The 15,070-nt window shown below is 38.9% G+C and overlaps 1 protein-coding gene across 1 annotated transcript in view; it reads right to left on the bottom strand.

Moving 5' to 3' along the window:
• Positions 1–15,070, bottom strand: part of CRHR1 (corticotropin releasing hormone receptor 1) — a 109,483-nt gene that overhangs the window by 22,221 nt on the left and 72,192 nt on the right. The window contains exons 4-5 of the mRNA XM_074224392.1: positions 10,410–10,495; positions 462–568 (exon numbers count right to left, since the gene is read on the bottom strand). Of these exons, the coding sequence (XP_074080493.1) occupies positions 462–568; positions 10,410–10,495 (193 nt within the window). The remainder of the gene's footprint in view (positions 1–461; positions 569–10,409; positions 10,496–15,070) is intronic.

The following is a 15,070-nucleotide window of genomic DNA, read 5'->3' as shown; positions in this document are numbered from 1 at the left end:
TTATTATCAGAAACAGATCTAAAGTTCAAATACATGTGATCTATCCATTAACTCTCCAGTCTCATCCACCCAACTCCTAACCCCCCCCCCACTTCATTTAGGCTGCTGCTTTGGGGGATTTGTTTCTCCTTTTAAGATTTGATATACTTTCTAATATGATTATACCTAGATTCAGGTGTAGATATCTTGGTGTATACCCTGTTGAGGGGAGCAGAATCAGGGGGCAGAATAGACCCTATTAGTTCTGTCCCTAAATGGAAAGTGGGCATTATCAGAAGCACTAAATTTTTAAGTCAGGAAGATCTGAGCTTGAGTCCTTCCTCTGATACTTCCTAACCATGTGACTTTGGACAGGTTATTTAAAGTCTATGTGCTAAGGTCACTGGTAAAAAAGAAGGTGTTGGTTTCGATGGTTTCCAAAGTCCCTGATAATTCCCTTTGATGTTTGAGCATCTTCTTACCTTAAGTGCATGAAGAGAACAAAGGCCATGAGTAATGCTCCAAGGGAGATACAGTGACCCAGGTAGTTGATGATGACAGCAATATGATAATGCAGTTTACTTTTTCTCTATATAAAGGAAAAGAGAATAAATGAGAAAAAAGTGGAAAAGAGGAAAAGTGACCCCAGGCTCTTACCATTTAATCTACATCTTGATAGAAAAATGTTATCCATATCCAGAGAAGGAATTGATGAATTCTGAATGCCAATTGAAGCATACTGTTTTCACTTAATTTTTGCTGTTTTCTTTCTCAACGTGAATAATATAGAAATTGATTTTACATGATTGCACATAAATAGCCTACATCAAATTGATTACCATCTTAGAGAAGGGAGAGGAGAAGGAGGGATGGAAGGAGAAAATTTGGAATTCAAAATTTTTTAATGTTGAATGTTAAAAATTTTAGGGGCAACTAGGTAGATAGAGCACTGGTCTAAGTGTCAGAAGGACCTAAATTCAAATCTAGTCTCAGATACTCACTAGCTATGTGACCCTGAGCAAACCATTTAGCCCTGTTTGACTCAGTTTCCTCATCTGTACAACATGTGGTTGAAGAAAATGGCAAAACCCTCCAGTATCTTTGCCAAGTAAACCCCAAATAGGGTCATGAAAAGTCAGATATAACTAAAAACTGTCTGAAAAGCAACAATGATCTTAAGACTCTCTGACTGACCAACTACTTCACATGTAAGCCTTTCTCTGGTCAGTCAGTTTATGATACTATCAACAGGGAAACAGGGAGACAAAGCAAAGATGTTATTTCAGTATTTCCAATCCCCTACTACTGAGGAAACAATTCAACTGAATATCTGGTAGCAGGTGCTAACTCCTATGTATCTAGAAAGCTCTACTTGCTCTTCAGGTCTAGGATCTCAGGAAATATCAGCAAGGTAGTTCCTGAAGAGGGTTGCAGAATAAACTCCTAGAACTCAGAGAATTAGCATCATGGGCAACAGACTGAATTGGGACCAGTGGGTGTGTGTGAATGGCAGGAGGAGGAAGAATGGGGAGACATAATTGCTTAATGTAAATGGAAACCTTCTTGGCCCACAAAGCAATAGAGGCTGAGGCTGGGAGCATCCGGAAGATACATATCACAGTCTGTCTGGACCTGATTCTTAATTTCATTTTATTAAATTTTCTAGAAGCCCACATAAAAAATGTGCTGTATAATAGCCTCTGTGGTGCCCTAGCCCACACATGGCCTATCTTTGCCCATCAGGAGCCCTATCTTGCAGATAAACATTGCTGCAAACAAAATACTCACCTTCCTGACCTATCCCCTCCCTCCACTCCACTCTGTTTTGATCCTATCATCTTACATCCTTCAGTACCCCCAGTTATTCCTAAAGTACTGGGGGTCAGCCTTTGGGTGGAGAGAGTGAACTGGGGATGGGGCAGTGTCCAGATAACAGCAGAAAAATCTCCTCTGATGGAAAGGAAAGTGGAGTATAGAGAGCAAATGGGTGTGGAAATGAGAGGAACTGTATTTGAATCCTGGTTCTGCTAGTTCTCATTTAGTCCCTCAATAAACACTGAGTAAATGATTTAACAACAGAGACAAAAAGGAAATAGATCCTGCTATCAAGGACTTCATATGCTATTTGGGAGATAAAATGTATCCACAGAATTATGAGGAGAATAAACACAAAATAAACTTAAGGTGAGGAAGATACTAGTGGTTGGAGGATATCAGAAAGGAAGGAAATATGCAGTTAAGTATCTTCTATGTCCTGAATACTTTTCAAATATTATCTCTTTTGATCCTTACAACAATCCTTGGAGATAAGTACCATTATTATCTCCATTTTAGAGTTGAGGAAACTGAGGCAGACAGTGATTAAGTGAGTGGCCCAGCTAGTAAGACTGAGGCTGGATATGAATATAGGAAGAGGATTCCAGGCCTAGCACTATGTCCATGGTGACACTTGACCACATCTAGGCTTCGTGTACATGAAGGTCAAACTTGAGTCTTTAAGGAAATAAGGAATTCTAGGAGGTAGAAATGAGGAGGGGTTGTACTTGAGGTGTGGGGATGGTTAAGTGCAGAGAGGAGAAACTGTGTAAATAACAGCAAAGAGGTCTATTTGACTGGATCATAGAGTATGTGAAGAGGAGTTAGGTATAATGAGATTGAAATAGTAGTTTTGGTAAAGGGTGTGAAGGGCTTGGGGTTATATTTTTATCCTGAAGGCAAAAAAAATGCCTTAAACTAGGTCTTGGGTTACAAGGTAGTAATATAATGCATAAAGTGCCTCCTCTGAAGTCATGAAGACTTTTCTTCTTGAGTTCACATTGAATTGATTTTTGTTATTGTTTAGTCATGTCTGACTCCTTAATCCCATTTGGGGTTTTCTTGGCAAATATATTAGAGTGGTTTGCCATTTCCTTCTCTATCCCATTTTACAGATGAGGAAACTGTGGCAAAACAGGGTTAAGGGACTTGGCCTAGGTCACACAGCTAATGTGTATCTGAAGGGGGATTCCTGACTCCAGATCCAAAACTCTAATCACTACACCACCTGGCTGTCCATTGGGATAGATGTTCTCTAAGGTACCTTCTACCTCTCAATCCTAGGGTTCTTCTTATCTCAGTATTGGAACCTTTGTGGTTCTAATAAGGTGAGAAATCTTGACTTTTTTCTCCCCTTCAACCCCCCACCCCCCGCTTCTTAATGACTAATCTGTATGCATTTTTTCCCAAGGAACTAGAAAGGAGAATAAAGCTCAACTATATTAGTGATAGGGGTTAGGAGTGAGGAGAAAAGAGATTTCTTCAGTATTAGCTCTGGGGTTTAGAAGTAGTGAATCTGATCCAATATCCCTTTGTTAACATGTTATATTAAACTTAAGGTCTCTGAGCTCAGTCTGAGGAGCACAGACAGCTGGTGAGATAGTCTGAGAGAGATGCACAGAGGCAGCTGGAGAGTTATAGCCAGTTAAAGAGGGATTGAGCAACCATCCCAAGATAATCAGAGATATTAGAGAAATGAAGTTACTTAACGAGACAGTCAAAGATACAACCAAGAAGACACCTGGATAAATTATCTGAGAGGTGGGAGAGTTAGCCCAAGACAGCTTCAGAGACAAATTGAGCTATAGCTAGAGAAATAAATATAAGCAGAGACAATATAAATTACAACAGGAGGGACATCTGAAGAGATAATCTGGAACATGACCAGGCAAGAGTAATGAAACATCTGGAAAGAAGTAGTGATATCCAGAAAAATAATGAGAGAGATGGTTGAAAACAGAAAGAGATGCAGCCAGAGGCAGACCTCTGGGACCCTGGGTTATGAATTCAAGAAGTTGTTGTCTTTGTCCTGGGGTGTCTGTCACACACTGTCAAATTGCTATTGTTGAGATGAGAGAATCCATGACCCATCTATGAACCTCCTCTTAGCAGAGTGGTATTGGGGATCAGGGCCCCTTAACTGTGCCAGCCTCAACCAGAATTCAATAAGCAATTTAGAACTTGTTTAAATGAGTCAAGTTGCCAGACTTGCTAGGTGTTGCAAACCTTGTCTTCAAGAGCTTGAGAGGTCAGAGCAGCAGAATTAAGTTTACCTCTGCTCTGATAAGGATTAAGGCCATATTTTCCTATATCGGGCAATATACTCCTGTATCTTTGATTTCTGTTCTGTCTGACCTTAATCAACCCTCATTGACATATCTGAACCCTTTTTGCCTTGATCTTTTTCTCTCTTCTTTCCCCTCCTTTCTTTTCTCTCTGATCTTGTTTCCCCCACCCCCACCCAACTCTAATCCCTCCACACTCAATCTGTTGTATGAGTTTTTCATACCTGTTTTTCCTGGACTGTTTATACCCTCAATTCTACCAGTAAAACAGATAAGTCCTGGGACATGAGCAAAAGTTTTCCCTTCTGGTGTCTTTGGTGTGTGTGTGTGTGTGTGTGTGTGTGTGTGTGTGTGTTGTATGTGGTAGGACAGGATTGGGAAAAATGTTACCAGACAGAATTTCTAGTAGGAAGAGACTGCTAGTATGGATGGGGATGTGGTGGGGAAGGTAGAAATCGATGCTGGAGAAGGAGGAGTTAAGTACAATGAGTGGAGGATAGTTGCTGTCCAGAGAGAAGTACTGAATTAGAAGAGAGTCTGGTGCCCTGTTGGTGAGAAGACTGGATGTTTTCTAGTGTGAGGTCAATATTTCCTGGTCTCCCTGTGTCTTCAAAAGTCCCATTTCACATGAACTTTTCTGTGAATCCATTATCCAAAATGCCCCAGGGGCACTGACACTTAATTAGGGCTTAGTCAAGGTGATCTAGAAACTGGAGAAACCCATCAGCTCAATTAATTGGCTATTTTTCCTCTCAGCTCCTAGAGAGGGCTAGAGGTGAATATCTAAACTGATGGGAATGAGGGGCTAAAATAGAGGGAATTAATTTAAGGTAATAGTTCTACTAATTAAATTAATTGATTATATTGAATGCTAAGCAACTGTGTAGCATGGTAGTGACTTGTAGAGCAGATGTAAATGACAGTACTTTCAGTTTATGATAGTAGGACTGAACCATGGGCTGATTGACTGAGCAGCAGGGATTGATTCTGTTTTGGTCCCTGAATTTTAAGGAGAATATGGAGAAATGTAAGAATACAAAGAGAAGAAACTGAAAGTTTTAAAAGGATAGAGGTGAGATCCTTGGGCAGCAATCCCCACAAATTGAGAATGACTGATTGGTTGGTTTTACAGATAAACTTGCAGAATTACTGAATTCTAGCATAGGAAGATAATCTAGCCTAAACCTCTCATTGAATTTAGGACAATGAAGTTCAAAGAAAACAAATCAGTCAAAAGGCATTTATGAAGTGTCTATAATATGCCTAGGCACTGTGCTAAGTCCTGGGTTTACAAGGAAAGGCAAAACAAAAATAAAAATAAAATAAGAATAGAGTCCCTGCCCACGGGGAGCTAACAGGAGAGACAATGTGCAAAACTGAATATATGAGATATTTAGCGTGCCAATGGAAAATGACCTGTCCCTGATTATATGGTAAAGAAAAATGATAAAGTTTTCTGGTTACATGATTTTGCCTCTCTTCTCTAAAAACCACTACACTTGCCTTTCTTCTTGTCTGTCAGTCCCCTCACCCCCACCCCGTCTCCCTAACTCTTGGCTTATGAACACCTACAGCACAAAGAGGAATGTGTTTAGAAGTCCACCAATGCAGCACTGTCTTTCCAGATAGTTGTATCAATGAACTTGGTGAGAAAAAAAAGGGGGGACAAGATTGTAGGTCTCTACTTTGAAGTAGTTTTGGTAGTTTGAATGCAAGATCTTTGGGAGTAAAGACTCAAGAAAAATTTATGTATCTGTATTGCCAGTGTCTAGTTCACAGTATGCATTTAATAAATACTTTTTGATTGATTGCTGGGAAAAGCCCTGAACTGGAAGTTGGGAAACCAGGTATACCAGTCATGCCAATTTTACCTTCTTGAATCTTGAGTCCTCAGCTATTAAAATGATGGGGTTGGACTAGAAACTAGTGTCAAGATCCAGCAATACCACTACTAGGTCTATATTTCAAAAACATCCAAAAAAAGGGGAAAAGGACCTATTTGCACCAAAATATTTATAACAGCCCTTTATGTGGTACCTAAGAATTGAAAATCGAAGGGATGTCCATCAATGGACAATGGCCAAGCAAATTGTGGTATATGATTGTATATGATTACTGTGCTTTAAGAAATGACAAGCAAGATGATTTCTGAAAAACCTGGAAATATTTACATGAACTGATGTATAGTGAAGTGAATAGAACTAGAAGAATGTACTACACAGGAACAACAATATTGTTTGATAAAGAACTGTGAATAATTTAACTATTCTCAAGAATAAAATGATCCAAGACAATCGCAAAGGATGATGAAGCATACCTTCAGTGAAAAAACTGATAGCTTGAATACAGATTGAAGCAGGCTATTTTTTTCCTTTCTTTCATTTTCCTGAGTTTCTAGTACAAAATGACTAATATGGAAATGTTTTATATAATTACACATGTATAACCTATATCTGACTGCTTACCATCTCAAGGAGGAAGTAGGAGAAGAAATGAGGGAGGGATAGAATTTAGAACTTTAAATTTCAAATAAAAATGTTAAAAAAAAAAAGTAGTGTCAGACAGAGGTCTCAGCTCACAGGTCACATGCAACCCACACTGCTTCTGAGTATAGCCTGAACTTGATTAAGATGTAGTTGGGAACTATTTAAGAAAAACATACAATGGATAATACATATAAAAATATAGATAATAGTAATGTATTATTTTCTAAGTGATTATGACAGATCCATATATATGTGTGTGTGTGTATATATATACATATATATGTATATATATACATATATACATATATATGTATATATATATACACATATATATGTGTATATATATATATATATATATATATATATATATATATATATATATATATAGTTTAGTGGGTAATGTTTCTATTTGAGACCATATAAGACTATATGGTCTTTAAGGTAGTCCTGTCCAGCTCAGAATCACTGTTGTTCAGTCATGTCTGACTCTTTGTGACCCCATTTTGGTGTTTTTGTTTTGTTTTTTGGTAAAGATACTGGCTTGGTTTTCCATTTTCTTTTCCAGTTCATCTTATAGATGAAGCAACTAAGGTAAACATTGTTGAGTGAATTACACAGGATCACACAGATAGTAAGTGTCTGAGGCTAGATTTGAGGTGGTTTATTTTACAGATGAGGAAACTGAGGCAAACAGGCTGAAGTGACTTGTCCAGGGTCACAGAGCCAGTAAGTGTCTGAAGACAAATTTGAACTCAGGAAGTGGTTCTCAGCTCAGACAACTAGGTTTTATGATTAAGTGAAAATTATATGTTCTCATGGAAGAATGAACAGACTGTTCTAAACTGAAAAGTTAAAAGAAGGAGGATCATTTAGCCTGGTTCAGAGGACATCACTTTTGGTTTTCAAGTCAGTGATGGGTGCTTCTGAGAGTGATGCTGAACAACTGGTTTCTATGTCAGCAAGACAAAAAAAGCAGGGTGAAAGGAATTTAAATTAGAATAGAAGAGGTTTAGATATAACCAAGAACTTCTGGATAGCTAAAGGAACAAAAATAGTAAAGGAGGCTGAAAGAAGGCACTCTGTCTTCAGAGATCTTAAAAATAAACAAAAAACTAAACATAGAGATGATTGTCCATCCTAAAGGCTGAGTTACATCTCTACATTTCCCGTTAGTTCCATTCCTGGGTCTCTAGGGCCATTAGGTGACAAGAACTGGGCCAGGGTTCCTACTTTTTGATTTTGAAATGCTCCATTCCACCCATGTCTAAGAGCCAATGCTTTAATCTCTCTCTCTCTCTCTCTCTCTCTCTCTCTCTCTCTCTCTCTCTCTCTCTCTCTCCTAAAGAATCATAATTATTTTCTAAAATACAACTTGTATATTTCCTTTATTTCCACTTTTTACGAAAAATTCTAACAACTGGTCTCACCCATCTCTATTAATCTTCCTTTTTGATATATTCTGCTAACCTCCAGTCATCTTTCCCAGGAGGAAGTCTCTACTCTCATAATGCCATTCCTGTCCAACACTTAAGTTAAATAGAATCATAGAATGTTAGAACTACAAGAAACTTTAGAGAACATTTTATTCAATCCTCTCCTTTTAAGGATGAAGAAATTTTGAGACCCCAAAAAGAGAAATGACTTCTGCAAGGTTTTACAATCAAGAAGTAGTAGAGGGGCATCTAGGTGGCACAGTGTATAGAGCACTGGCCCTAGAGTCAGTAGTACCTGAGTTCAAATCCATCCTCAGACACTTAATAATTACCTAGCTGTGTGGCCTTGGGCAGGCCACTTAAGCCCATTTGCCTTGCAAAAACCTAAAAAAGGTAATAGAAACAGGGATCAAACTTAGATTTCTTGACTCTAAAAGCTAAAGATTCTTACTACCTAGGGATAGTTCTCATTTGCATCTCCACCATGAGATGAAAATCAGAAGATTTCTATGCTCTGTGTTAATTTTTTGGAACCTGGAGCATTTTTGATTCTGAATTCTGACTCTCCTGTAGCTTCATTCCAGTTACTCATCTATAACAATGTTTTAAAATGGTGCTAGGTGAACTGATGCTGAGTGAGATGAACAGAACCAGAAAAACATTGTACACCCTAACAGCAACATGGGAGTGATGATAAACCTTGATGGACTTGCTCATTCCATCAGTGCAACAACCAGGGATAATTTTGGGGTATCTGTGATGGAGAATGCCATCTGTATCTAGAGAAAGAATTGTGGGCTTTGAACAAAGACCAAAGACTATTACCTTCAATTTAGGGGAAAAAAAGTTATCTTATTGTGTAATTTCACTTTGCTATCTCTTATACTTTATTTTTCTTCCTTAAGGATGTGATTTCTCTCTCATCACATTCAACTGAGATCAATGTATACCATGGAAACAATGTAAATACTAACAAAATGCCTTCTGTAGGGGGTGGGGGGAGGACAGTAAGAATAGGGAAAAATTGTAAAATTCAAAATAAATAAAATCTTTCTAAAAAAATGGTGCTAGGGAATAGGACATAGCATTCCAAATTTGGCATGTATGAGACAAGAATTCTGGTCAAATTCTGATACAGATATTTACTAGCTATGTAACCCTGGAACTAGTCACATTGTATTCCTCATCTTTGTCAGCATTCTCTTCTATAAAATGGAGAGAGATAATAATACATCTTCCTCAAAGTCATATTGTGAAAACAAATGAGATAAGGTATACATAGCTTTTTGTAATCTATGGTAGCTATAATTTTATAATATAATACATTTTAATGGGTTTGTGATATATTTTAAATAAATTTATAATAGGGGGCAGCTAGGTGGTGCAGTGGATAGAGTATTGGCCTTGGAGTCAGGAGTACCTGAGTTCAAATCCAGCCTCAGACACTTAATAATTACCTAGCTGTATGGTCTTGGGCAAGCCACTTAACCCCATTGCCTTGCAAAAACTAAAAACCTAAAAATAAGTTTATAATATAGTAATTTTAATAAGTGAATAATATATTTAAAATGAATTGATCATATATAATCTGATTTTTATAATCTTATAATATGGAGATTCTCCAAAAGTCTTATTGAAGTTTTAGGTTATTAAAGCTTAAAACTGCACTATGACTTTTAGGACACTATGCTCATGGTCATTATTTTTATGTCACTTAATTTTTCTGCACCTAAGTTTCTCCATTATAAAACTGAGATCACACTTAAGCTCCCAGGGCTGTTGGAAGGATTAAATTAGATAGCCTAACATGGGATCATAGGTTTTGATCTGAAAGATACCTTTGAAGTTATCTAATCAACCCTTTCATTTTACAAAGGAGGAAAATGAGGCCCATAGAGACTAAGCAACTTTGTCAAGGTCACACAGGTAATAAATAAAAGCCAAGATTCAAATTTAGGTCATTTGACACAATTCCCACTGCTCTTTTTAACTGTTAATGTCCTTTACTATTTGTTGTTGACTCATTTTTCAATCCTGTCTGGCTTTTCATTGACCTCCCCATTTGGATTTTCTTGGCAAAGATACTGGAGTGGTTTGTATTTCCTTCTCTAGCTTATCTACAGATGAGGAAACTGAGGCAAACAGGGTGAAATGACTTATCTTTAAGTGTCTGAGGCTGGATTTGAGCTCAGGAAAAGGAGTCTTCTTATAGAAGACTTGGTAATCTAGCCATTACACCATCCTCTAGTTACCCCTCTTAATGATTAACTCCCTTGTTTTCCATATTTTCTACTTCTCCAATTCCCTCTGAAATCCTTCCCTCCCTACTTCCCTGTCCCCCAGTCTTCCCCAACCCAGCTCCAGTCCAGGGTGCATCCTCCAGGGAATCAACTGATTGAGGCAAATTATACCTCTTCATTAAGTATCTCTTGGCACTGGGAATAATTGACTCGTACTGCCCAGCTCCCATTTGCAAGACATTCCCGGTAACCATTGTCTGAAAAAGAGAAAAAGAGAGAAATGATAGGGTGATTCACATGATATATTTAGGGAGAAACCCATCCTTTATGGCTAGCCAGTAGAGAACGGCTGGTCAGGATTTGCAAGGTGAGGCATGATGTGAGACTTTTTTGGTACCTTGCTTTGTTGAGGGCAGTTCCAGATTCAGGTCTGACAGGGATGTGGTGGGGACGGAATAGTTACTGTTATGATCTTTCTGCTCACTGTTACCCACCAAGGGGGTACTTGTGTAGGTCTGAGAAACTAAAACTTTACTTCTTTGCAAGGTATGAGCTACTGGGTTTGACTGGACCAGATACTTTGATGTGGTTCCTTCAAAGCCTTTCACATGGTGATAATAAAGAGGGACAGAGGCAGGACTTATATTATATTAGGAAACTAAAGGAAAGGAATCTCCCTCTGGATCATGGGTGGGGAACCTTTTTTTCCTCTAAGGGCCATTTAGATATTTTATAGCATCATTAGAGAGTCATGCAAAATTATCAACTTAAACATTAGCCTGCTATATTGATCAAACATTTAATTAGTTCACCCCTATAAACTCCTAAATTTATTGAATTTTGAGTCCCACCTGTTTGTTGTGGCAACACCAGACCAAATGACATTCCCCACTTCTACTCTAGATAATAATGTTGTTGAGTTGTTTCAGTCATGTCTGACTCTTCATGACCCTATTTGGGGTTTTCTTGGTAAAGGTACTGGAGTGGTTCACCATATCCTTCAATTGATTTTACAGATGAGGAAACTTATAAATGACTTGACTAGGGTTACACAACTAGTAAGGGACTGAGACCATATTTGAATGTAGGAAAATGAGTCTTTCTGACTCCATGTCTAGTGCTCTATGCACCATGCTACTTAGCTGCCCACCAAGAATTCTTACTGCTCCCCAAAGCCTGGAGGGCAAGGGAGTAGCAATGTGTTTCTTCTTAGTACTATTGGTGCTGGGCTTTCTACTCTCACACCATCTCCCTTCCCTTTGAGGACCTGTTAGTTTGATTTCCCTTCTATTGAACCCCCTCTACTATCTCTTGTCTCTCTCACCCTCCCTCCAGCCGGCACCAATTCATCCTCCTTTGCCTGAGATTCTTAGTTCCCATTCTGGAGCATAGAGGGAACTCAACAGAGAAGGAGAGGAAAACTGCAATTCTTTTCTTTTCCTCGTCCTCTTCCTGCTAGTCTTATTCCAATCCTTGCTGACGCTTTTCTGGATGTATTAGCAGGTTTAACAGCTTAAGGAAGGAGGCTTCAATGAGCTTCTTTCACACATCTAACTCAGGGTGGGGAAGAGTAGATGACAGATAAGCACAGCACTGTTCATCACCTTCTTCCCCCCCCCCCCCTTATTAATTTCCAGTGTCCATCCCTGACTTGCCAGATCACACCTCCACCCTAGGGAAGTAAGGAAAAGAGGAAGGGGTGGGAGAGATTAGGAGGCTGAATATTTCTGCCAACCCAGCATGTACTGCTGACATAGGAATCAGGAAACCTGGTTTCCAATCTGGACTCTGCCACTTCATAGCTATGGGACCTTAGACAAGTCTCCTGACCATTGTTGGTCTCAGTTTTCTTATTAGCTAACAAAATTGTTATGTGCATCAAATTGAAAGGGAAATTCAAAATTCCTTTAAGTTATCTGTGAAGCTGAATTCTTATTAAAGGGGCATGTTGGTGTGGAAACAAGAGCACTTTACTTGGAGCCTAAAGACTTAGGTTGGATCAGGTGTTTGCTATGAGACTTCAGGCAAGTAATTTAGAAGGCTAAACTCATCTGTGAAATGGGTATATCAATAATTTGTGCTTACAGAGTTGTACAAAGATCAGATGGATGTGAAAATAGGTCGGAATCTCAAAGAAGTATCTAGGGTGCCCTAAAATCTTAGTGTTCGTTTAGGTGATTCAAAATCTTAGTGCAATTTTAAGTTTTATGAGCTCTTTAAACTTTTCAACTTTAAGAGCTTAAAACTGCACTAAGCCTTTGGAGACAATCTGCTTTTAGAAGCTACTGTTATTACCTCAAAGGCATGGAGTATAATGGATGAAGAAGGGTCAACCTTGGAATCAGAGGGATGTTCAGGTTCTGCTTTTGACAACACACCATCTACAACTCAATGTAGCTATAGGTATGAATGAATTTCTAGTGGTGAAGAGAATTTCCACATAGGGAATTGCCTATATTGATGAAATTGGAGGTCTGGGGAAAAATGTTAGTACTGAATCTTATATGACCTCCTCTAAATGAAGACTTAGAGAGTCCCTTTTAGTTTCAGAAATATTTTATTCTTTCCTCAGATCACAAAGCACTCTAACAGCAACAAGGAAGACCTGTTCCTGAGGAAGGCCTGGGCTCTAAGCCCTGGATGACAGGGCACTCTACTTGCTCTGAAGCATTCCTAGAGGCAGAGCGGACGATCCTTAGGAAACGGGATGGGGAGGTGGAGGGCGGGGTGGAATGGAGAAGTTTCTTCTGCAACCAGAATAGGCCAGATACCTGTCACCTTGGAGGTTAAGGGAATCAGGTCCTATTCCCTAAGTACTAAAGAGCCAAAGATGGAGTATCAGTATCCAGCTCTAAGTGGGGATTTACTTCAGCCTCTCAATCATATGTCCAATCATATGTCCACCCCCCCCCCATCCCAACCCTCTTCCGCCCCACTCTGCAAGGTCTGCTGCAACACCCTCTATAAGGAAGACAGGGAAATGAATTTTTAATGTTATTTCCTAGTTTGATCAGCAACAGGCCAAGCCCCTGGGCACCACAGAGACCGGCAGTCTTGGCTCCATTCATTCCCCAAGGAGATTGGTCTCTAATTGTTAAATCAGGAGAAAGTGACCGGGAGGAATAAGAGCAAGGGAATTGGGTTTTCTGAAAGACCAGTGTAGTTAGGAATCCAATCTGGAAAATCTATTGATTGTGGTTGGGGAGGGTCATCTCCTTTTGACCCTCCTCAACCTAGGGAAACTGAGATTAGAAGACAGAGTTAAATTGAATCTAATCTTCCCAGTGTCTCTACAGATAGGAACTGTGACTTTTGAGAAGGCTACCAACCATCCTGAGCCTCATGGATTATTGAGTATCTGTTCTATATAAAGCACTGAAAGAAAACAATACAAATAAGCCTTGAATTGAAACCTAAAAAGAAAATGACCTCCTCCTTCTTAATCAATGGCCCCTACTGGGCTCAAGCTGTCTCTGTCTCAGAATCATGGAAATTGATATTTTTGGAAATCCTTCCCAAAACTTAGAAGAGCTGATTGATGCCAAGGGGAAGAGGGAACACAGTAAGGATACCCAGAGGTCGTCACTCAGTAATGAATTAATTATTGCTTCATTATTAGAGGTGACTCTGAGTTCCTGGATGTTGTTAATAGTGGTGGCACAATTGTAATCACTTTAGCTGCTATTTTTTCAGAAGGGTTGGGAAATTAGAGGTCATTTTCCAGTCTTCCCTTCAGGTTTATCTTTAGAAATGTCTTCTTTACATCCCTGGAATGCTTTTTTACCTCATTTCTGAATCCTGAAAATCCTTCAGGGCTCAGTTCAAAGTCTTTTTGCCTCATGGCTCTTGAATATTCTTTCAGGTATATATTCTTCCTTATCATCATTTCTTCAGTACTTTTAGAGGCTTACCTGAGGAAGTTTTTCATCACTGGAACCCAGTAAGATAGAAAGAGTTAAATCTTATTAAGCTCTCTGGAATATGAGACTTAAAGTTGAAAGATCTATCTAGACCAACATTCTCATTTTCCCAGAACAGGGGAAATGACTTACTTAAGGTCATAGGATTAGTAGCAACAGAGATAATATTAGACTCTAAGTCATTAAACTCAAAATTGAATACTCTAATTCACCATGTTGCTTCCCTACCTCATTCTTCCCAGTTCAGTGCTTTATATAGAATAGGTACTCAATAAATGCTAATTGACTGTCAGATAGTCTCCTCTAGGTCCCAGAGAGACTTCAGAGGCCATTTATTCCAACAATCTAATTTTACAGATGAGGAAACTGAGGCCTAAAAACATTTAAGTGACTTGCCCACAGTCACACAGGTAATAAGAATCAGTAGCTGAATTTGAACCCAAGTCCTCTGGACTCAAGAGTTGGGGCTCTTTCCACTTTACCACACCTCCTATTCCCTAGTATTCCTTCTTCCCTCTCCTTAATTTCTCCACTTTCTGTAGTGGATTAATAGTTAGGCTTAAGAATCAAGAGCCCCAAGGGGAAGCTGGGTGACAGAGTAGATAGAGCACCAAAACTTAGTCAAGAAACCTACTAGCTGTGTGATCTTGGGCAAGTCACTTAGCCCCAATTACCTTAAAAGAAAAGACTCAAGAGGTCAATATATGATGTACAATATGGTTTACTCATCTTTATTATTCCCAAGTGGGAATAATATGTTCACTGGGTGAACATTTCCCAGGTATAGTAGACAAGGTTCAGTTAATTTAGTATATGACTTTTGACTACTTTTCCAATTATGGTATTCCAGAATTTTATGACTTTCTCAGGGTTGTAGAACTGAGTAGTACTGAGATATGATTTCAGGGTCTT

This window comes from Macrotis lagotis, chromosome 2, assembly GCF_037893015.1.
Source record: "Macrotis lagotis isolate mMagLag1 chromosome 2, bilby.v1.9.chrom.fasta, whole genome shotgun sequence".
Lineage (NCBI taxonomy): Eukaryota > Metazoa > Chordata > Mammalia > Peramelemorphia > Peramelidae > Macrotis > Macrotis lagotis.
The sequence above is the reverse complement of the archived record's forward strand: the minus strand, read 5'-3'. Positions and strand labels throughout refer to the sequence as shown.